Source organism: Vulpes vulpes, chromosome 9 (assembly GCF_048418805.1).
Source record: "Vulpes vulpes isolate BD-2025 chromosome 9, VulVul3, whole genome shotgun sequence".
Taxonomy (NCBI): domain Eukaryota; kingdom Metazoa; phylum Chordata; class Mammalia; order Carnivora; family Canidae; genus Vulpes; species Vulpes vulpes.
This window is the reverse complement of record NC_132788.1, coordinates 85,956,613-85,980,322: the sequence shown is the minus strand read 5'-3', so window position 1 is coordinate 85,980,322 and position 23,710 is coordinate 85,956,613. Positions and strand designations below refer to the sequence as shown.

Below are 23,710 nucleotides of genomic sequence, written 5' to 3'. Positions count from 1 at the left end.
TCTTAGTGCAGTCATTTCCAACATTGATAGTAAGAGTTGCTTTACATCACGAATAAGATTACATGGGTTCTCTTTACTCCTTTTTCAGAGTCTGTGAAAGCATTCTGGACTTACTTCAGTTTTTAAAATTAGTACAGTGGTAATTTAATTATGGTAACAGTGAACCCACTGGAAGTTTAATACCTCCAAGTTAAACTCCATAAAACTACACACATATCATTTCTTAGTTTTATCCAACCAGAAATGATACCTTACTTAGTCAGACAGAAGGAAGAATTCATCTGGTGGGCTAGGGAAGTTGCACTTAACATCAAGTGACCCACACACTTTTCCCCAGTAACCTGCAAGACAACCATCAACTACTTAATCCTAATTTCTTTTCACTTGGTCCAATATCTTATGATTCAAAACTCTGTATTATTTTACTAGCATATTTTTGGTTTGAAAATAAAATTTCAATCCAAAATTTACATGAAGTTATACAAGCCACTAAGATTTTAAAAGGTTTGTAAGATACATAAAGCATTATAGACAAAAACTTAGTTACTTATAAGGTTCCCAAGATGAGTCCTTAATACCTTAATAGATATAGTTAATGAAGTATATATACCTGCATTGCCTTATTTTAAGATTTTATTTATTTATTCATGAGAGATAGAGAGACAGAGACACAGGCAGAGGGAGAAGCAGGCTCCATGCAGGGAGCCTGATGTAGGACTCAATCCTGGGACTCCAGGATCACGCCCTGGGCCGAAGGCAGGCACTAAACCGCTGAACCACCCAGGAATCCTTTAAAACAAAGAATTGTTTGCCTTTAAAACAAAGAATTATTTACAGGCAGCTCTCTGCAGAAATTCTGATATACGTGGAACTCAAATGAAAAGTGCTTATGCTTGTGAACTCCCCTACGTAGGAGAGCCGCACCACTAACAGTCTGCAATCTGCCTGCAAACAGCACTTGCCTTTTTTTGATTACTTGTGAAACAAACACATGCATACATTCTTTTTGGGCAGTTCATTTTATTACAGCTTTTTACTCTTGATCTGAGTTTAGAAATGTACAGTGTCAAATTCTATTTTATTAAAACGAAACTAAAATTTTGAAATTACTCCCCACTCTGTTATACACATGATAGCAACCCATACCTTCTTTCCAATTTAAACAATTAGTAAAAAAAAAATCTTAATTAAAAAAATTAAACTCACTGAGACCTGTACATTATTGTTCACAAACTGTAATGTATGCAAAGCTATTTTGACCCATGTCAAACAAACATCTCCAAGACTCAAAAAGCACACATACAATTATACATTTTTATCATTTTATTAGGAATAATTCCAAATGGGTTATGAAGAAAACTTATTGAGTTTGATGAGTTTTCCAAAAACTCTTAATGAAGATATGTTCACCAATAAACAATAAAACATCAGCTGAACTATCATATACTGGGCAAAGAGTCAGGCTGATACCAAAAAGCAACATGCAACATAAAAAAGATACAATATAAAGGAAGACAATCTGCTGGGTATTAAAAATCATCTCAATATGAACTCTTTGCAACCAGCACAGAACTAATGAGCTATCAAATCCAAACCACACTAAGGTAAGCTTGGCTGATGAAAGCCAGGATTCATTAAGGGAAGAAAAAATAGAAGTTCCTCAGTGCAAGAGATCTGAATAGTGTTTTGGAGCATTTCCCTGGCTGGTACAAGCAGTATTAGAAAATCTTTTTGGCAAGGGAGAAAAATAAATACAAATGGAATGCTACATTTTTTAAATCAGCAGACTGTCCCAGGAATGATAAAGGTATCAGTAAAGTAGCAAGGGGATAACTTTAAAACATCATTTCTTGTGGGCTCAAAAAACATTCAAAACGGATTTAAAGGTGTCACAATAGCTATGTCCAGGCATTTAGGCTTAAGGGAAGTAAAATTAAAAGAGGACACTTTTTTCCCAAGTTAAGGAGAATTTCTTTAAAACCAAGCATATTGCTGAATAGCAATATTATACTTGGTAAACAATTGGCAACAAAATAAGTTTAAACGCTGTAATATTCTGCCCAAACCAGTCCCAGATACTGTTTAATAACCAAGATGCAAACTAATTTTGTTGTAACAAGCCTAGACCAATTCTATCAAATGTGTCCTTGGTTAGATATCCAGTTTCATTTAACGTTTTGAAAGCTCATTTGACAGCCAGTCAAGTCCCTCATACAGACCAGTTCCTTGTGTAGCACAAGTGGCTTGAACATACCACTGTAAAGAAAGAACAAGAAAATCCTTGATTAACAGAAGACTATATATAACCCGTCTTTAAATTTCTTTATCAGAAAATTAAATATTTCCCCCAACTGCCCGACAGTAATAGTCAGCAGTTACCATAAATGTAAAGAAACAAAAAATTAATATTAAAACTATAGGAATAAAGGAGTAAATAAAGTTAACATCTCACAAATAATTACTTTTGTATTTAATGACCTTAACAACTGTATTGATTGAAAATGTTCTCATACACATTTCTCACAAAACTCCGGTCACATTTAAAGCTACTCCTACCCACTCATTAGATTTAATCAACAAGCTACTCCTTAATCCGAAAAGAACATTGATAGGAAGATTAGTAACTAATTAAGTACCACCAGGTCCTTTCAACCCTCTTTTACTAAGTTCAGAGTACACGAGGCAAAATTTTGAAATGAGTAGGAGCTGCTGATATTAGGAGCAAGCTTTCCAGATAACTGCACTCTGATCTCATGCATTCCAAAAAGTTTCACTCTTGGTAAAATGGTAATGAATCTCATGCCATGAAATGTTAACAAAGAACAAGAAAAAGATCTAGGAAAAAAAAAAAAAAAAGATCTAGAAAGCAATTTAATCACTTTTAAGAGACAGTTTATTTTTATTACTTTTCTTCACTGACCAGTTTCATTCCGCCATATAATAAAGACTTTGTTTTAATATTGTACAAAGTCAATACAAGTAAACTCTGCTGCCAATTATTTGAATACCAAACAACTCAGTATCCTCGAGCATTGGGAAAAGGTACAAATTCTTATCTTCACAGCACTGAAAACTGGTATCATTTACAGTTTGTTTAAATCAGCCTGGGACATCTCTAACAGCCTATATACAGTTATTGCCATAGCACAGTATCTGCTTTGTTGACAACTTAGTGAAAAACTATTGTAAAATACAAGTCACACTATAGTTTGTGATATCATCTTTATATGTAAACCAGTATATTGTGTTTTGCCAGTATTTAAATCACTGATCTAAAACAACTTAATGGAGAGTAAGTATAGTATTTCCTTTAATTTTAAGTTGAAAACTTGTTTAATGTCATAACTATAGTTCAAAAGCTTTTATTTTTTTATTTTTTTTATATATATATTTTTAAATTTTTCTTTATTTATGATAGTCACGCAGAGAGAGAGAGAGAAAGGCAGAGACACAGGCAGAGGGAGAAGCAGGCTCCATGCACTGGGAGCCCGACGTGGGATTCGATCCCGGGTCTCCAAGATCGCGCCCTGGGCCAAAGGCAGGCGCCAAACCGCTGCGCCACCCAGGGATCCCCAAAAGCTTTTAATGTTAAAAAGTAAACAATATAAAACTGGATTATCTAAAATACAGCTGCAAAAATACTACAGTTTTAATAAGAAAACTGAATTATAAAATACTTGCTGCAGAGCTATTTAAAAGATATAAAATTAAAGTTAACATTATCAATAATCTTTAGATTATACAATTCTCATAAAGTAGATCTATCGATGCGAAATATTTTAAGGATAAAGTTAACAAAAATAAAGGTATCTAAACATTTGGATCCTTAAAGCATAAATATTAAAAGTTAAAAAAAGGAGGGGTGCCTGGGTGGCTCAGTCAGTTAAGTGTCTGACTCTTGATTTTTGGCTCAGGTCATGATATCAAGCCTGGTGGCAGGCTCTGTGCTGGCCATGGAGCCTGCTTGGGATTCTTGATCTCCCTCCACCTCTCTCTTTAAAAAAATTAAAAAAAATTTGGGGATCCCTGGGTGGCGCAGCAGTTTGGCACCTGCCTTTGGCCCAGGGCGCAATCCTGGAGACCCGGGATCGAATCCCATGTCAGGCTCCCTGCATGGAGCCTGCTTCTCCCTCTGCCTGTGTCTCTGCCTCTCTCTCTCTCTCTCTCTCTGTGACTATCATGAATAAATAAATAAAATCTTTAAAAAATTTTTTTAATTTAAAAAAAGTAGACGATATTAACATAGTTTGAAAATTGAACACACATTTATAAAAGCCTGAAAGGGTTCATGTCTGTAAGAGTATATTACTGTATTTCTTTTAAAATGATGTGCTCATTATCTGTTCAAAAGGGACAATTACTTAATATGTACTTCAAGTGAATACCTGCTTAAACAACTGCAGTAATTCTAATAATCAAGGTTAATATGAACCTCCAAATACTTACTGTTCTGTTACGAAGAGACTGAAGACCTAATTTATCTGTCATTTCACTGATGGCCATAGCATTTGGCAAATCCTGTTTGTTCGCAAAAAGCAGCAACACTGCATCTCTCAACTCATCTTCCTGAAGCTGGAAATAAAAGCTAAGATGTTAACTAACAAACTGGAACTCAATAACTGTGACTAACTAGGTAAAACATTGTCTTCCTGTATATACCACTTAGTCAACATTCAATGCATTATTAAACATCAACCTAATTTCACTAAACTTCAGACACACTTAAATCTCACATCCTTCAATTTTTAAATCCCAAGCAAATAACTATATGCCTTTCAAGTAAAGCAAAACTATTTTTCAAATCAATCATCCTATACTCCATTAAGGTAAACCATTCATTTCAGCTTTCATGATCATTCATTGAGACTCAGGATTGGCAAAAAAACAAGAAACACATGTGGAAATAAAGTATTTATGGCAGAATCTTATGGTACTCAGTAGTAAAAGTATTTAGAGGATTCTTTTTTGAACTTTTCTTTCCAGCCAGTTGGACTAGACAAGAGTAGGACAACACAAGGATTGGGCAGTATCGTGAAAAAATACAAGAGTATAATAATAAATATTACAAGGGTAAATAATAAGCAATAATATAATAAGTAAAAAAAGTAAATACAAGAGTAGAAGCTAATAGGAATGAGAACTGACACATGATACGACATGGATAAATGCTGAAAACTTATACTAAGTGAAACAAAAAGTTTAAACAAAAAGTTTAAAACCACCTATTGTAGGATTCTATTTACATGAATGCCTAGAATAGGCATATGTAAATAAAGTAAATTAGCAGTCGTAAGGGCTGGGGGTATGGGGCAGAGTAGGGGAAAGAATGGGGATAAATACCAATTGTTCTAGAGAATTTCTTTTTGGGTCAATGAAAATGTTCTAAAATGAGATCGTGGTAATGTCTGCACAATTCTGTATACTAAAAACCAATGACTTACATATTTTAAATGAGTGAACTTTATGGTTCTGTGAATTATACCTCGATAAAGCTGTTTACGAAAAGAGTAGAGGGGGTGCTATTTAGCTCATCAAACTACCAATGACTTAGTTACACATATACTGGCACAACGGTTTTACAAATTGCAATATATTTTTAGAGGCTATGAATGAGAATTAAGATTTCGTTTCAGTAAACATTTTATGGCTATCCAAGTTTGAAAGCATGACAAGGTACCTCTAGCAAGGTTCCTCAAATTTTCACAATTAAATACAGTTGGCCCTTGAATAACACTGAGTTTGAAGCGTGTGGGTCAACTTATACATGAACTTTTTTGCTGTACGTTACTGTAAATGCATTTTCTCTTCCTTAACTAACATTTTTTCTCCAGTTTATTTTAAGAATACAGTATATAATTCATATAACATTCAAAATATGTGTTCATCAAGTGTTACTGGGAAGGGCAAGAATAACCCTATTCATTAAAGCCTTTTTTGTGCAAGAGATAAATCTAAAATGAAATTTATTTCAATAAAATACAACTGATGGTTGAAAAAAAAATTCAAGATGTGGATATCCTCTTCTAATTTTTCTAGTATTTTAGTTGACTGACAAATGCACAGAAGTATTCCAAATGAGAGTTGGGACTACCAGGAATGTTGTAGAAAAAATGTCCATATTCAGTGGAAAGCTCAATTAGGTGTCTTTTTGGAACCCTTCCAAAACTAAGATTTTCAGATTCTCTTAGAGTATGCCAGTCACTTTACTTATCAGATTTTAAATAACGTTATGGTGTTAAACCACATTGTAGTACTACAATACTAAAACTATAACACTAAAAAGAATTTTACTTGATATTTGCTATTTAAATGACATATTAAAGACCAAAACAAAAAGTGACAAAATAGAATTCTTATTAGATCATGGTGAGATTCTTGTCAAGCCATAGAACAGTTTCCTTAAAGGCAAAATCCTCTGCCCAATTGGCTTTACTCCCTAAAATGAGGTTCTGGAACACATAATTGAGTAACTGTAGTAAACGGAGTCTCCACTTAGGTTTTGTGTTATGGTCTTTATCTTGCCTGAATTGTCCAAATCATCTGTTTGCTCTTTTCAGTCTGTATTTCTAAAACCTTACATTCTAAAGTTTGTCTCAGTAATCTCATCTTTCCATCATCAAGCAGTTTTTCCTTCAAATCCCAAGACTCCTGGTGTGATTTCATTATTAATTTAGCTTTAATAACATGTTTCATGTTATCCATGAGCACATTTGGGGTTAATTTACTCCAGTTTTTTTTGAAGTGCAATTGAAAGTTGCATCCTGTCTAATGAAATCTTTGTCATTTCAAAAGCAATTTTCAACTCTTCAACTTCATTTTCTAGGTCTTCAATTTTAGCTTCAATTCACTTATTTTGCATGATTTGTTCTGGAGTTTTTTCATTTGTATCAACCACTGATTTATATTCCAAGAGTTACTGTTTTGTCTGTGCTCTCAGTCTGAGTAGCAGGGTCAAGAGGTCTGTGGGATGTACCACCTGGGCACCAGCGACCTGTGCTGGCCCACCTTCCCTGCCTCCCACTCCAGAGTTGGAGGGCTTGATGACTGCTTGCTATTTGTAGTCAATTACAACTGGCATGAAGAACTGCCACCTAGGACAGGAAGGCTTGGCCTCAGGAGGCAATACTCCCACCACCAAACTGTAGCCAGAAAAAGCAGAAGTTTTTGAGGACTCAAAAGTTTTATGTGGATTTTCAACTGTACACACATGGTGGGTGGGCCATGAGTCGGCACTCCTAAACCCCCATGTTGCTCAAGGGTCAACTGTATGTGGAAATAATCTGATACATGGTAAAGCCAAAATACCATCAACCAAAACGGTACTACCTTCAGGTGGAATTATTTACCATAGCTACTATTATGATATATTTCAAAGTGTGTATTTTGTAGGTACAAAATAGAGGAAACTGAACCCAATGACCTTGGGAACAAGGAATCTGAATCAAGATTCCTAGATCACAGAAGTTCTAAAACTACAGATTTTTTATCTATTAAATAAATGGAGACATCCTCAATCAGAGACATACCACCCCTGGAGCATGCTAAAAACAAGGTTAGCCTTCCTTCCAACATAAGGAAGTAGCTACTCTTCTGTGTGTTTTACATGCATTCTTAAGAACCTGTGATGACAGTTCCTCAAGGTTCTTTCTAGCTGTGAAACAACTGATTTGGTGTAATCTAATCACAGCAAGATGTACCAATCACTAATACCACCACTGTCACCCTGAAAAACACATCTTAGAAATGATAAATTTCAAAAATATTCTTACCATTTTCTGCAGCTCTTCAGCTCCCTCCTGAATTCTTTCACGATCATTACTATCTACCACAAAAATAAGACCCTGGGGAAAAATTGTTTAAATAAATTGCAACAGTTAATCTTAAAGGAGACACTAAATATAAAACATAAGTACAGACAGAAGAACCATACTGAGTTAAACGTTAGGAAGACAATGTCTCCTTATTAAAAGAAAAAAAAAAAAAAACTAAATAAATAGGGTCCTAAGTACTAAAAATAGATTTGAGCACTATTTGTGATTTTAACTTACATTATTAAAAAAAAAAAATGTAGAGACGCTTGGCTGGCTCAGTTGGTTAAGCATCCAACCCTGAATTTTGGCTCAGTTAAGATTTCAGGGTTAAAATAAAATAAAATAAAATAAAATAAAATAAATAAAATAAAATAAAATAAAAAATAAAATAAAATAAAAAAATAAAATAAAATAGATTTCAGGGTTATGGGGTCAAGCCCCATATGGGGCTCCACAGACAACAGAGAGTCTGCTAGAGATTCTTTCTCTTCCTCTCCCACTGCGCCTCCTTCCATTCACATGCATGTGCTCTCTCTAAATAAATAAAATCTTAAAAGAAAAATCTTACTCCTAAACAACTGATCATTTTTCTCAACTTACTCTATGAATTAAATTTTATTCCTCTTCCCTTACATGCTAAGTGCAGGTAAGTGTAAGTAGCAAAATGGTCAGTAAGTGGGAACAAAAGGAAAAAGAATCAACCAAAGATGCACGAATTCACTGACTGAATTAGCATATTCAGTAAAAGGCATACACAAAGTTCTGGAAAAGGGGTACACAGTTTTTGTAGGCTTCATATGGAAGTCAGTCCTGTTCCACAAAGTTGTTGAGTTGATTGAATAAATTCTTTTATTTTTATTTTTTAAGTAAGCTCTAGACCCAATGTGGGGCTTTCATTCACAACTCTGAGATCAAGAATCACATGCTTTACAGACTGAGCCAAAAGGTGCCCCCAAATATGAAATTCTTCACAAAAAGAAATTCTTAGAGTTATTCACAAACATTAGAATTCTACAGTAGAAAGCAAACGAAGTAATGAAAGCAGTTAAGACTTCTAAAAACCTCCAAATGGAAAGTATAAAATTTTCAACTAGAAATAGGGAGGGTAGATTACCTTGATAGGTTTGTTAAAATCTATTTTTATTAATATATTAATACTAAAGTGATTACTTTAAGTATTACTGTCCCCACAACCATGACCACTGAAGTATTTTTGATCATTCATCACTTATCACAAACTGTCTTGTGCTCACTTATTTATATAAATAACTAGATTAAATCTACCAAGAGCATAAAATCATCTTCGGTCAAAGAGCTACATCATTTTGTATTTACCCCTTAACAGCACCATTATAGTACTGAGCTTGCCAGGGGACCTAATATTTATTTTAGGCTATGGTCATTAAATAACAATTTCCTTTAGTTTAGCAAATTTCAAACCCATTTCCTTTGACTTTGCTGGAAACCATCATTTTAAACTTCCTAACCTTAAAAAAAAAATAAACCTCCTAACCTTTGAAAATACTTTTGGTGCTATAAAAGCCAGTATGGCATACGGGAAAGATATCCAAATTCAAATCTCAAGACTTATTACAGAAATAACCTCATCTTGGAATATGCCTCTTCTTCTATAAAAATAAAACCATGCCAGCCAACTGTACAAGCCTGTTAAATGAAACCATACACATATGAAAGAATCTAGCATTGCACTTGACTTATCACAGGCATTTCGTAAATGTCTCCTCCTTTCCTATTGCAAAAGCTATTCTTTTTTAAAATCTATCCCTCTACAAGAAGCAATGCCTCCAAAAGGGATCTAATTTTATCTAGACTAATAGTCCATTTTTATTCTGTTTTAAAATGTAAATAATGCTCTTTGTTCCAAAATAACACTATTGAGAGAGAAGTATTTCAGTAATAAATTCAAAGTTGTTCACTTCCTGGGACAACCTAGAAATAAGAGTGTAGAAAACATAAGATTCTAAAGATTAAGTTTGGCTACAATAAGAAAAGTCTACTTAAAAGTCCAAGTATTTGCTTAATTATTTAGGACAGCAAAGTAATTGGGATTATCTAATGAGGGATGAGGAATTTACTACAATAATCACTGTGTCCTGGCTTGTAAATAGAAATTAGAAGCATGGTTAAACAGTATTCATTTCTTTTAAATTTTATAGCTAAAAGAACTGATCAGGAATGCTAGAAAAGCTGGTGTTAAGACCTAAACTGAGATTATATCAGATAGCATAAAACTTTCTCCTGTAGACATGAGTTCTCTAGGAAGAAGTACTTGGACTTTTCATTATAAGGTGATCCAGTGATCTAAAGAGGCCAGGAATGGATCTAATCTCAATTAAGAACTCAAAAGTAAACGGGGCACTTGCGTGGCTCAATCAGTTAAATGTCAAACCCTTATTTTTATTTTGGCTCAGATCATGATCTCAGGGTTGTGAGACTGAACCCCATGTTGGGGCTTAAGATTTTCTGTCTCCCTCTCCCTCTGCCCTTTCCTGCCACACACGTGTGCATACTTTCTTTTCTCTCACTCTCAAAAAAAAAAACATAAAAATAAAAAAATAAAACAAAACCTCAAAAGTACATTAGAAAGCCTTCTAAACAAAAGTAGGATTAAGACTAGGGTTACTCTTAGTCAAAAATCACAAATTAAGGATGTGCAAAATTTCACTTCATCCCTTATTTTACTTTAAAAACGTGTTCCCTGGGATCCCTGGGTGGCGCAGTGGTTTGGCGCCTGCCTTTGGCCCAGGGCATGATCCTGGAGACCCGGGATCGAGTCCCACGTCGGGCTCCTGGTGCATGGAGCCTGCTTCTCCCTCTGCCTGTGTCTCTGTCTCTCTCTCTCTCTGTGCCTCTCATGAATAAATAAAATAAAATATTAAAAAAAAAAAACAAAAACAAAAAAAACAAAAACAAAAAAAAAAACGTGTTCCCTAAATGAAATGACTATGACTTACTTTAAAATAATTCAAAAGGTAAGAGAGGAACATCAATTAAACAATATTGGCCATATCCAAATAATTGAAGTTGGGTAACAGATATGTAGAACTTTGTTATTCTCTCTACTTTTGTGCTCATTTGACAATTTCCATAACAAGGTTTTCTAAACTATGTGATTTATATCAAAATAGCTTTTCTAATCACAGTTAATGAACAGAAATATTCTAATTTTAAATTAAAAAAAGCATACCACTTATTTAACAGGACACACTACTTAAACCTGGTAGTTCTACCAACTCTCCTAGGGTATATTCACTGCCACCTGGTGGCAACATACCTCACTTGCATGCTCTGTTTTAAGAGTTGAAGACATGAATGACATCTGCAAACCTCAAACATAGGAAGTACTTGTAGTATCACATACTGCCTAAAAAATGTATTTATTAACTCCAATAGTAAACAAAAACTGATGAGAAACCTCTTCTATGGCAGAAAACACAACTGAGTTGGAACAAGGTTAAAGAGAAATATAAAATATAGAATAAGAACCGCCTCTCCAGTCCTAGTAAGTCATTCCAAGCTTCAGCTTGCTCCTATTTAAGAATTAGACTAGAGCAGTGGTTCTCAAGAAGGCAGAATTTTGTCCCCAGAGAATATTTTGCAATATGTGGAGGTATTTTTGGTTACCGCAACTGGGTGGTGGGTGGGGTCTGCTACTGGCACCTAGTGGGTAGAGGCCAGGGATGCTGCTAAACATCCTACAATGCAGAGAATCTCCCCTTGTCCAACAATAAAGAGTTACTCAGCCTGAAATGTCAACAGTGCTCCTGCTGAAAAACTTTTTTTTTTTTTTAAGATTTTATTTATTCATGAGAGAGAGAGGCAGAGACACAGAAGAGGCAGGCTCCTCGCAGGGAGTCCAAAGCCCAAATGCTCAACCGCTGAGCCACCGGGCATCCCAAGATTTATTTTATATTTTATTTATTTATTTTTAAAACTTTTTTTTTTTTTTTTAAGATTTTATTTATTCATGAGAGAGAGAGAGAGAGAGAGAGAGGCAGAGACACAGAAGAGGCAGGCTCCTCGCAGGGAGCCCAAAGCCCAAATGTTCAACCACTGAGCCACCAGGCATCCCAAGATTTATTTTATATTTTATTTATTTATTTTTAAAACTTTTTTCTTTTTTTAATTTATGATAGTCATACAGAGAGAGAGAGAGGCATAGACACAGGCAGAGAGAGCAGCAGGCTCCATGCACCGGGAGCCCAATGTGGGATTCGATCCCGGGTCTCCAGGATCGCGCCCTGGGCCAAAGGCAGGCACCAAACCGCTGCACCACCCAGGGATCCCCTATTTTATATTTTAGAAAGAGAGAGGGACACCTGGGTGGCTCAGTGGTTGGGTGTCTGCCTTTGGCGGGGGGCATGATCCTGGAGTTCCGGAATCAAGTCCCACCATCCAGCTCCCTGCATGGAGCCTGCTTCTCTGCCTGCCTGTGTCTCTGCCTCTCATGAATAAATAAAATCTTTAAAAAGAGAGAGAGAGAGAGTGCGTGTGTGTGAGGGGCGGAGGGAGAAGGATAAAGGATCTCAAGCAGACTCCAAGCCCAACTCAGGGCTCTATCTCATGACCTCAAAATCGTGACCCAAGCCAAAACCAAGAGTCAGATGCATAACCGACTACACCACCCAAGCACCCCAATATCTTTTTTTTAAATTTTTTTTTATTTTATTATTTATGATAGTCACAGAGAGAGAGAGAGGCAGAGACACAGGCAGAGGGAGAAGCAGGCTCCATGCACCGGGAGCCCGACGTGGGATTCGATCCCGGGTCTCCAGGATCACGCCCTGGGCCAAAGGCAGGTGCTAAACCGCTGCGCCACCCAGGGATCCCAATATCTTTTTTCCTTAATGTATTTTAGTAAGGTAAACACTTAATGCTAAATGAAGGATTATTAATTGCTGTTTATTCATTAGAAATTACAATGACAGTAACAAAGACCTTACTTTCCAAACTAAGAATGAAACCAACAGTACTACAGAAGAGACACCTTGAGAATCACCCCCTCCTAATCTTCCAAAATATTGTTATGATGGCTATGTAACTTTTCCACCCTGGGTAATTTAGCCTTCAAATTCATTGAGGAATACAGGAGTAGTGATAAGAAGAATGCCAACTCATAAGTAAACACCAACACCCAGTTAAATGTAGATATCAAAAGAAACTTTAAAGCATAAAACACATAAAGAAAAGTTATACAAACTATATAGCATTCCTTACCTGGGTATTTTGGAAGTAATGCCTCCAGAGAGGCCTAATTTTATCTTGACCACCAACATCCCATACTGTGAAACAAATGTTCTTATATTCTACTGTTTCCACATTAAAACCTACAAAGAAAAAAAAAAAAAGACAATTGTGCAAAATGTCATTAAGAAAATATACTCCGTAATCAACAAATTGAATAAACCTAAGCCAGTTATAATGATAGATATATGCCATAGTATACCTGTCCAAACCCTGTACCTAGAATGTACAACACCAATGAACTCCAAGGTAAACTATGGACTTTGGATGATTATGTCAATGAGGTTCATCAGCAATACAAATGTACCACTCAAGTGAGTGACACTGATAAAGGGGAAAGCTATATATATACTTGGGGGCAGGGAGTTTATGAGAAATCTCTGTGCCTTCCTTTCATTTTTTTTTCTGTGAACATAAAGCTGCTCTAAAATAGTAAAACCTTAAAAAAAATTTTTAAAAATTAAACCATACTCTATTTTATAATATATCATTATGACATAAATTAGTCATCTGTAAACTTTCTTACCAATGGTAGGAATGGTGGTGACTATCTCCCCTAACTTCAGTTTATACAGAATGGTCGTCTTGCCAGCAGCATCCAATCCAACTAGAAAAAGACATTACAAATTTTAAATCTAGGCCAAAAATGCACACTAAGAATTAATTTCACAACAACTTTATAGTTTGAAAGCAAAAGTTAACTAGTCAAGGCACAAATGAGTTAGAAATGAAATTACTTCATTTCTCTCCTAAGGGCAACACCTGCTGCAGAAAGCTTTTCTATTTTTCTTTCTAGACCTAAAGAGACATGTAGCAGTGAAAAGAAGAGTATCTGACTGACTCAGGCTCTAGTCTCTAGATTTGCTTTGCCACAAATTAGTTAAGGGTCTTTAAACAAATCACTCTAGAAAACTGAGACCAGAGAAATCAGCTGTAAAACAAGAAGATGGAATCATTTAACCTAAGATCTTTTCCAATTCAAGTCCTTTTTTTTTTAATTTTAATTTTATTTTATTTATTCATAGAGACAGAAAGAGAGAGAGAGAGAGAGAGAGAGAGAGGCAGAGACACAGGCAGAGGGAGAAGCAGGCTCCATGCACCGGGAGCCGGACGTGGGACTCGATCCAGGGTCTCCAGGATCACGCCCTGGGCTGCAGGCGGCGCCAAACCCCTGCACCACCGGGGCTGCCCTCCAATTCAAGTCCTTATTAATTCTACAAACTATTATCATTAACTATTAAAAACCCAAGTTACAAGTTGAATCAGAGAACACATAAAAACAAATGAATAAAAATTATCTTAAAAAATACGGTAACTATGCACTAGTATCCTTAAATGATAGCAAAGGAAAAAGAGGCCAATTTTACCCCTACCTAACTAAATCCATTCCTACATCAGATACACAGACACAAGAACAAAAGATTGGTTAATTTGGATTGTAAAAAATGGCCCTATATCATTAATCCCAAATGTAACTAATGTCTAAATTCTTAAAACTATTCCTTTGAGGGAGAATACAAGTAGGGAAGAATTTGCTTGTTTTTTGTTTTTTTGTTGTTGTTGTTGCTTTGTTTTTAAAGATTTTATTAATTTATTTGTGAGCGAGCACGTGCATCAGGGAAGGGTAGAGGGCAGAAAAGACTTCCCACTGTTGGAACATGAGCAGAGGGGAGCGGGAAAGGGACAAGCAGACACCCCCCACACTCCTCCCCCCCCCCAGCAAGGAACCTGATGTGGGGCTCCATCCCAGAACCCTGGGGTCATGACCTGAGATAAAGGCAGACACTTACTTAACTAAGCCATTCAGGCACCCAAAAATGTTTTTGTCTCTGAAGGGAAAAAAATCCATCCTCAAGCAAGAGAGTATACTTCTTTATTTCAGTGATAGTGATGAGCAAATTAAATGCTTATTTCAAGTACAATTCTCTCAAAACCTGCATATTCTAGTCTGCCAAACCATTCTAAATGGAAGGTCAATATCTAATAACTTCAATGACTGTTATCGTTGTTCCAAGGACATCACATTTGGCCTAGATTTACGCTATCAAGAGATTCTGAAATGAATTCAACTGAGTATTGCTTTAAGCAAGGATGCTTTCCAAATATTTAAATCGAGCATGACATGGCACATGAAACGAACACTATTAAGTTTAAAAATCACACACAGAAATCACCCTACTTATCTAATTTATGTTACTGTGCAAGTAAGTTTAACTTTCATCAGTCCAAAACAGAATTAAAAGCTACAGGCAGGGATCCCTGGGTAGCTCAGCGGTTTAGCACCTGCCTTTGGCTCAGGGTGTGATCCTGGACTCTCATGATCAAGTCCCGCATCGGGCCCCCTGCATGGGGCCTGCTTCTCCCTCTGCCTGTGTCTCTGCCTCTCTCTCTCTCTAAAACCTTAAAAAAAAATAGAAATAAAAAAACTAAAAAAAAAAAAAAAAGCTATAGGCAATTTCAGCCATCTACACATCTACCCATATAACCACCTTTTCTGTTCTGTACCCTACAAAAGGTAGCTTTAAGAACTCTCTGTACACTCAGGCAATTTAGCATTGGATCTTCATATCCTGTGTCCTCTAATCAAACTGTGTTCCCTACTCCTTCATTCTGAGATATTCAGGTTTATTCTTTCCAAAATAATATGACACCTAGTAGACAGAGTGAACAACTAAGCCCTCACTAATGGGTACAAGAAAAGCCAACTTACATCAGGAGGTGTTTGTTTATTGAGTATGGATGGGACAGTATAAAAAAAAATCGAATTCTAAAATATACACAAAGAAACAAAAGTAACCTACAACGAGGAGAACAATACGATCGTTTCACCATCTGGAAAAGCTGAATGTGATATACCAAGCACTGGTGTTACAATCAACTGATGAATCACTGAATTCTACCTCTGAAACTAATAATACACTATTTGGTAATTAATTGAATTTAAATATTTTTTTTTTTGAAAAAAGAAAAAGCAGTCACTTGAGAAAATAAGTCCTTCTTAGTTGAAGTTGATCAAACTTTAAAATAAAGAAATATTCACCCTTAAGTAACTAAATTAAGAGGCTCCTGGGTGGCTCAGTCAAGCGACCAACTCTTGATATTAGCTCAAGTCATGATCTCATGGTCGTGGGACTGAGCTCTAAGTTGTCTCTGCTTTGAACGTGGAACCTGCTTAAGATTTTCCCTCTCTGGGATGACTGAGTGGTGCAGTTGGTTAAGCAGCCAACTCTTGGTTTCAGCTCAGGTCTTGATGTCAGGACTGTGAGACGGACCCCTGCACCCAGCTCTGCACTCAGCATGGATTCCTTAAGATTCTCTCTCCCTGGATGCCTGGGTGGCTCAGTCAGTTGGGCGTTTGCCTTTGGCTCAGGTCATGATCCCGGAATCCTGGGCTCCAGCCCCATATCAGGTTCCTTAGTTGGAGCAGAGCCTGCTTTATCCCTCTCCCCCTGTCTGCTGCTCCCCCTGCTTGTGTTCTCTGTCAAATAAATAAAATCTTAAAAAAAAAAAAAAAAAAAAAAGATTCCCTCTCCCCCCCAGCTCCTCCCCCTGCTTGTGTGTGGGGGCTGTCTCTCTCTCTCCAATAAATGTTTAAAAAAAGATTCTCTCCCTTTCTTTGTTCCTCCTTTGCTTGCTCGAGCTCTCAAAAAAACAACAACAACAACAAAAAAGCAACTAAGTCAAAATATGATTAAGCCCAAGTCAGAAATGAAACTAAGATATTGGTTAGAAAAAACATGATTTAGGTTGTGAGAACTATGGCACATACTAGTCCTCACTGCAAGTCCAAGTAAACCTTATACCATCACTAAAACAATTTCAATACAAAAATACTGTCAAAGAATGGAAAAAACCCAAGACAAATTATTATTAATATAACTATTTTAAGTTATACAAAAGCACAGAGGTAACCCAATTTTTAATGAAACTGTTAACACCTGCTTGTATGCATAACTAATATTCTTCTACAGTTAGAACTTTCTTCACACAATAAACGTGTTACTTTCATTTAAAAAAATTCTCAAATAGCAGATTTCCTTAATTAATTTGTCGGCCTGGTTATATTTCCTGATGTATCTATCAGGAAGATAACTGCTTAAGAGCCTTGAATATATTCTATATACTTATTTTTAATGAAATGGGAGAATTGTTATTTTTTTATTTTTTATTTTTTAATTTATTTTTTATTGGTGTTTCATTTGCCAACATATAGAATAACACCCAGTGCTCATCCCATCAAGAGCCCCCCACAGTGCCCGTCACCCAGTCACCCCCACCCCCGCCCACCTCCCAAAATGGGGGAATTGTTGACAAAATAATGCAACCATAAGGCTTTTTAACAAGTTATCTTTAAAATAAAAATTGTAAGACAACAGTTAAATGGCTCACAGCCACATACAAGACTCTAAAATCATGAAGACATCCTTGAGTTGCACAAAAATATAATAGTGCTATATAAATGCAAACCAAAAGTTTTTTTAAAAAAAGGAATTTCTACTGTGAGATTAAAGATGCATAGATTAATTTATACCATCACTTAAAACTTCTTATATAGTTCTTTACCCAAAACCATTTTGGCCTAACAATTTTGTCCTACTTCAGTCATTTCTTAAGTATGTATTTCCTTAATGTTGCAATATTTGGCAATGAGATTTCTCCACAAAATGAAACTATAACCAATTCTCAACCAGCCAAGATAAGACTCTAATCTGTACATTCCAGTAATGCCCTCCCCTCCCTTCCACTCCATAAACAAGTCACTGTATTTGAAGATATACTAGAATTACTTGTTCTCCTTAACTAGACCTGCACTTTGACCAAAATATTAACGCAGCAAAATTACCCAAAACTCTTTGCCAATCATTAAAAAGTATATCTACTAAACTGTGGCAGCAAGAAATATTTATATTTAAATTGAAAGACACTAGATTCCATGACTTTAAGTTGGAAAAGGAAAATGCAGAAAGGAGACTGGAATGAAAAAAGTGTATTTTCAGATGCATGAAATTTCACACAGTTAATTTTTCTTTTTATGTTTTCCTTTATCTTTCGATTTTCTACAAGGAAGCTTAAAATACCTCACAATTATTTAAAAATAATTTGCTTACTGTATTCTGAGCACCACACTAGGTGGTTCTTTACATTTTTGTAATATAAATCTCACAACTACCCTCCATTTTTCAAACACAACATCAGAGGTTCAAAAATGTCCCCAGAATCAGAGGAGTAGAAGAGGTATGCAAAACTCCAGGTTTTATGGAAAAATTAGATCCCTCAAGTATCGCTGATGGGAATGTGAAATGGTGTCCCTGCTTTAGAAAACAGTTTTGTCAGTTCCTTAAAATGTTAAATATAGTTAACACAGAACACAACAATTCTACTCCTAGGTATTTATTTACCCAAGACAATTAAAATATGCCCATACAAAAACTTTTTTTTTCAAATCTTCACAATAGCATTACTCATAACAGCCAAAGAGGGAAACAATCAGATTTCTATCAAATGATGAATGGATAAACAAAGTATGGTATATCCATAAAATGGAATTACTCTTTAGGCATAAAAAGGAATGAAGTACTGACATATAATATGAACATTTAAAACATTATTGTGAAGTGAAAGAAGCTAGGCACTAAAGAACACACTGTATGATACGTGAACTATCCTGAGTAGACAAACGCATAGAAACTAAAAGTAGGTGTGTGGTTGTAAAAGAACTGGGCAAGAAGGGCAAGAGTAACCACTAATGGGAATAGAGTTTCTTTCGGGGCTGATGAAAATGTTATAGAATTAAGACATTGATAATGGTGGGGCACCTGGGTGGCTCACTCAGTTTAGGGTCCAACTCTTGACTTCAGCTTAGGTAATCATCTCAGAGTGGTGAGATACAACCCCCCCCCCCCAAGTGGGCTCTGTGCTGGACATGGAGCCTGCTTAAGATTCTCTCTCCCCTCTCCCTCTGCTACTCCCCACACGCAGGAGCACACTCTCACACTCTCTTAAAAAAAAAAAAAAAAAAAAAAAAGACAGTGGCAATGGTGACACAAGTTGTCATTGTTTTTTAAAGATTTTAGGGACACTTGGGTGGCTCAGCTGTTAACCGCCTGCCTTTGGCTAAGGGTGTGATCCTGGAGTCCCAGGATCAGGTCCCACATTGGGCTCCGTGCATGGAGCCTGCTTCTCCTTCTGCCTGTGTCTCTGCCTCTCTCTCTCTCTCTCTCTCTCTCTCTCTCTCTGTGTCTCTCTCATGAATAAATAAGTAAAATCTTTAAAAAAATTTTATTTATTCATTTGACAGCTCATAAGCAAAGGGAGTGGCAGGCAGAGGGAAAGAGTGAACAAAGCCCAAAGTGGGGCTGGATCCCAGGGCCCTGGGATCATGACCTGACTGAAGGCAGACAACTGAGCCACCCAGGCACTCCTACACAAGTTTGTGAATAAAAATCACTGTACTGTATACTTAGGAGGGGTAAGTTTTTTTATGTGAATTACATCTCAATTTTTTAAAATTAAAAATAAAAAAGCCCTAAGTCAATGCCAGAGCTCTCAAATGGTATTTATATATGGCCATTGTGCCTTTAGCTTTTCTGGTGGACACACTCTATCTTAGTATTTTATCTAATTCCTCAGAAGTCTGATCATCAAAACTGAAAGTGAGGCTATCAGATGTACAGAAAAATTATTATAAGCTTACGTCTTACTTCTACCCAACAGATCAGAAGTATCTACACTTTGATCAATGTGTTAATTAGCAGCAAATTATCAAAGTCTGAAAGCCATCTGCAATAATGCCAAAGGGTACTTCTAAAAATGGCTGTATCAACTTATAGTGGTGGCATAAACTAAAGATTTTTGCCTTTCTATTGTTTCCTTATATCACATAATAGAAGGGCTTTTTTTTTTTTAAGACTAGCAAGTATGTTTTCAACTAATGACCTGAGAAAATGCTCCTAATAAGCGAAGTCAAAAGGAGAGAACACTAATTTCCTCTTAAAAGCCTGACAGTAAATGTTAACAATAGTGAAATGGTGGAATTATAGATAATTATTACTTTATTCTTTTTCATATTTTTAAAATTTAACAGAAAGGACATGTCATTTTTTGAAATGAGAACAGAAAATTAAAAATCACATAATGAATGGATTTACAAAATATGCTAAGGAAAAAGCATGAAACACCACTCTTCAGCTCGCAGTCTCACTTAAAATATTAGTAATATTTTTCAAATTGGCAAATAGAGGAACCTCCCTGGTCCCCAAAAACCACAGTCACATATAAGGCAATACAGAACTATACTGTTATTGGCAATCTTTTAGAAAGCAACATTTTTTTCAGCCTTTCAACAGCCAAAAGTTTACAATTTCAAAGAGCTTAGAATTAATAATCCCTCTACAGAAACACTGCTGTTTTCCAATGTACACAAAACTTGGGGAATCATTTATGAAAATTACATCTTATCATAGAACAAGGCACTGGAGATCAATCTAAAAATAAGGTAATACAGGGCTACATGAGAAATCTAAAATGGCAACTGGTCATCTTTGAATTTAAAGCTCAAAAATATTGACGTGAGTGATTTTGCCAAAAAACAAACTAGGCAATTCTGTCAATCTATACTTTAAGTGACATTACATTTAAAACATTGCATTGGTTTTTAATTAGTTAATTACAAGCTATAATTTCAAACACTTTTTAAAATTACTTGAACTTCTGGGAGAACAAGTATAGGAAAAAAATTTTAAACTTCACAGTAATTTGGCAAACCAGACCCATGAGCTGCTATCTTTCAATAACACTGAAAAAGTCACGGACTCAAGAAGGTATGAATTTTATGTAAGCCTTATAAAGGAAAAGGAAGCGCACATACCTGCCAGAGAATATTAATATGAAAAAAACAATCATTGACTCTTAATTCTAAGCTCGAATAGGGGTAAGAGACCTTAAGAGTGATTATGCAGTCACTCATAAAGCTAGATAAAAAAATCAATTATCAAACTTCCAAATCACCTCTTTCCCTACCTTTTACAGTTATGCTCCATTTGATGAGTTACTATAAAGCTTACCTTGTGACTTTAGTGTTTCTAATGAAGGAAACCAGAATATTCCAAAATTAAAGAGCAAAACAAAAATAGGAAACTGGAGTCATAAAACATTTAACATAAAATGACTAATTCCAAAGCATGACTTCTATCCCTTGCACAAATGCACAAAATGAAATATTCTCCCATTTTCTTTCAACTGTTATTTTTTGGGGAGAACGGGGGAGAAATGCTCCCCTAATACAGTAAATTTAGGAAAGTGCTTATAGCATAACGCTACCTTTCTTCTCCCTCTGAAACTTTAAGCTATCACAAAAGACTTAGGGTATGGAACACAGCAATTCATCTACAATAAATCTTAAGTAAAAGGACCAACATAGTACATTTCCAGGGACACAACTGTGTACCAGTTAATTTCTTTAAGGAACAACCTGGAAATTCATTTATCACAGTCCAAAGTCCTCCCAATGACTTCAGATCCTTTACAGACTGTCAATTTTCAGCCACCTTAAAAACTTAATATGCTTGCTCTCCTTTAAAAATTGTCTCTATAAATGAAATCTTAAAAAAGTTTAAAGAGAAAACATTCTGATTTATCTTTATGATTTATTAACAATTATTCCATGAATTGTGAAAAAGCCAGAAATAACAATTAAGAGAAAAAAGAACTCAATGTGTATACCCTTAATCTTCATACACCTGGAATTACTCAGTCCTGCTTTGGAAAACTTTCAGTAGTAGTAGAACTAGAAAATAACGACTTTTTCTCCCCACTCTAGAAAACAAGCTCCTAACAAACAAGTTTCAACGTTTAAAGTTAAAGGAGCTCCTTTTTGCATTATGCAGGTCCGCAGGGCTCAGCTATGATGTAGAGACTACTCACAGTAATAGGGGGGAGGGGTTGCTTACATCACCTAAGTGTCAAGCCCCTTCTCCCTCAGCTGGAAAAAAAGAAGGGGGAAAAAAAAACTGGCTCTGAAAAGCAGTTTTTTTAAAAGCCTATTTTCCAAAATAACTTAAAAAAAAAAACATTGTAATTATTATGCAACAAGGCTACCCTAAAACTAAATGTCATAATGTTGTTACTGGAAATTTGTTATCGGCTTACAAAAAATAGCTTTAAAAGTTTTTTTTTTTTTTTTTTCATTAAACCTTAACCAGCTAGACAAAAATCCGTTTGAAAACCAGAGAGTAAACCAAACATATTTAGGTTTTGGGAGTGGCCAAAAGGTGATTCGGGATAAACCTCACAGTTTTCAGGAAAAGAATATGCAGGGGAATCCAGTTAAGTTAAGTTTGGCAGAGGGAGCGCTGAGGACTCCGGACTCTTCTGAAGCCGAGGGTGCTTGGCTCCCTTTGCCACTGCGCTCCGGGCCTGCTCACTTCCTGCCCCGGGCGGCTCCGGGCTCCCGGCGACCGCTCGCTCACATTCCACTGGGAGTGTGCAGAGTGTGTACACGGGGGCAGAAATGGGGAGGAGGAAGGCTGGAGTAGTTCTGCCTCCGTCCTGACCGCTGCCCACACCGGAGGAGAGACGAGCCTGACCGCACTCTCAGAATCGGCCTCGCCAGTGTCTTCCGGGCTCAGCGAGATGAGAGAGTTCGCTTCCCCGCCACCCCAGCCCGCACCCCCCCCCCCCCCCAACAGATCTCCGCCCAATCTTGTCTGGCTTTTCAGTAGGATCGAGTAGAGAAAGCCAGAAGGAAGAAACCTTGCCCGGGCGGCCTTGTCCGGGCCTCTGAGACAGATCCGGGGCGACCGCCCACCTTTCGCCCCCATTGTTTCCCCCTGAAGACTTCCTCCTGACCCCGAGCCCGCCGCCCCTCCCCCACCACAGCGGGCGGAGGGACAAACAGGCCCCGCGCACCGAGACCCGGCCCTCCCTCCCGGAGCCGCACTGGGGCCTGCCCTCCGTGCGCGGCCCCTCACTCACCCATCAAAATGCGCATCTGCTTCTTGCCGAAGAGGCGGGAGAAAAGGGAGGAGATGGTGAGGCCCATGGCAGGAGCGGCACTTGCGATGGGCAGGAGCAGAAGGGGTTTTGGGGGCGTCCCCGGGCCTCCTCCTTTCACGCTCCCAACAAACTGAGCGAAGGAAGAGGAGCTGAGGGAGGAAGAGGGCGGCAGAGACGCCTCGCTAGCCGGTGTGTCGGGCGAAGCTCCGGGACAAGAACTAACGGGGCGAGGACCTGCTCGACGACTGGCGCGGCAGCTCCGGGTCTGGCGTTTTAGGCTTCTGCTATGCCACGTCACGCGGTAGCCGCGGCGACTCCAGCAGCGGCCCGGCCCCTCCAACGCGGACAGAATCGCGTCACCGCCGCCCCAACCCCCTGCGCTTCCGGTGCTGGCCCAGCCACTGCGCCTGCGCACGGAGGGGATCGGCCAGTTACGCCGACGTGATTCTCTGGCCGTCGTCCCCTCCCGGGCGTGGACCAGCGGGACGAAGCCAGTTAGCGCATGCGTACTGGGAGACGGACAAAGTCCCACAATGCTTCGGTGGTTCACGTCCAATCAGATTCTAGGCGAGGCGCTGCCGCCCGGGTAAATACATCCGGGAGTCCGTCGTCCTGACTTCCTGAAAGACGCGCTGTGCATT

General features: G+C 37.4%; 2 protein-coding genes across 2 annotated transcripts; both read right to left on the bottom strand.

Moving 5' to 3' along the window:
- Positions 1 to 1,305: 1,305 nt before the first annotated feature.
- Positions 1,306 to 23,550, bottom strand: ARF4 (ARF GTPase 4). Its single transcript, XM_025985961.2, has 6 exons — positions 23,049 to 23,550; positions 13,603 to 13,683; positions 13,050 to 13,159; positions 7,770 to 7,841; positions 4,447 to 4,572; positions 1,306 to 2,256 (listed from the first exon to the last, which is right to left on the bottom strand). The coding sequence occupies exons 1-6, from the start codon at positions 23,113 to 23,115 to the stop codon at positions 2,170 to 2,172; spliced, it is 543 nt and encodes a 180-aa protein (XP_025841746.1). The 5' UTR covers positions 23,116 to 23,550; the 3' UTR covers positions 1,306 to 2,169.
- Positions 6,235 to 7,247, bottom strand: CENPH (centromere protein H). Its single transcript, XM_072718874.1, is given in 5 exon segments — positions 6,235 to 6,490; positions 6,493 to 6,543; positions 6,546 to 6,709; positions 6,711 to 7,051; positions 7,242 to 7,247. Coding segments are annotated over 5 exon segments (696 nt in total). The 3' UTR covers positions 6,235 to 6,356.
- Positions 23,551 to 23,710: the final 160 nt, after the last annotated feature.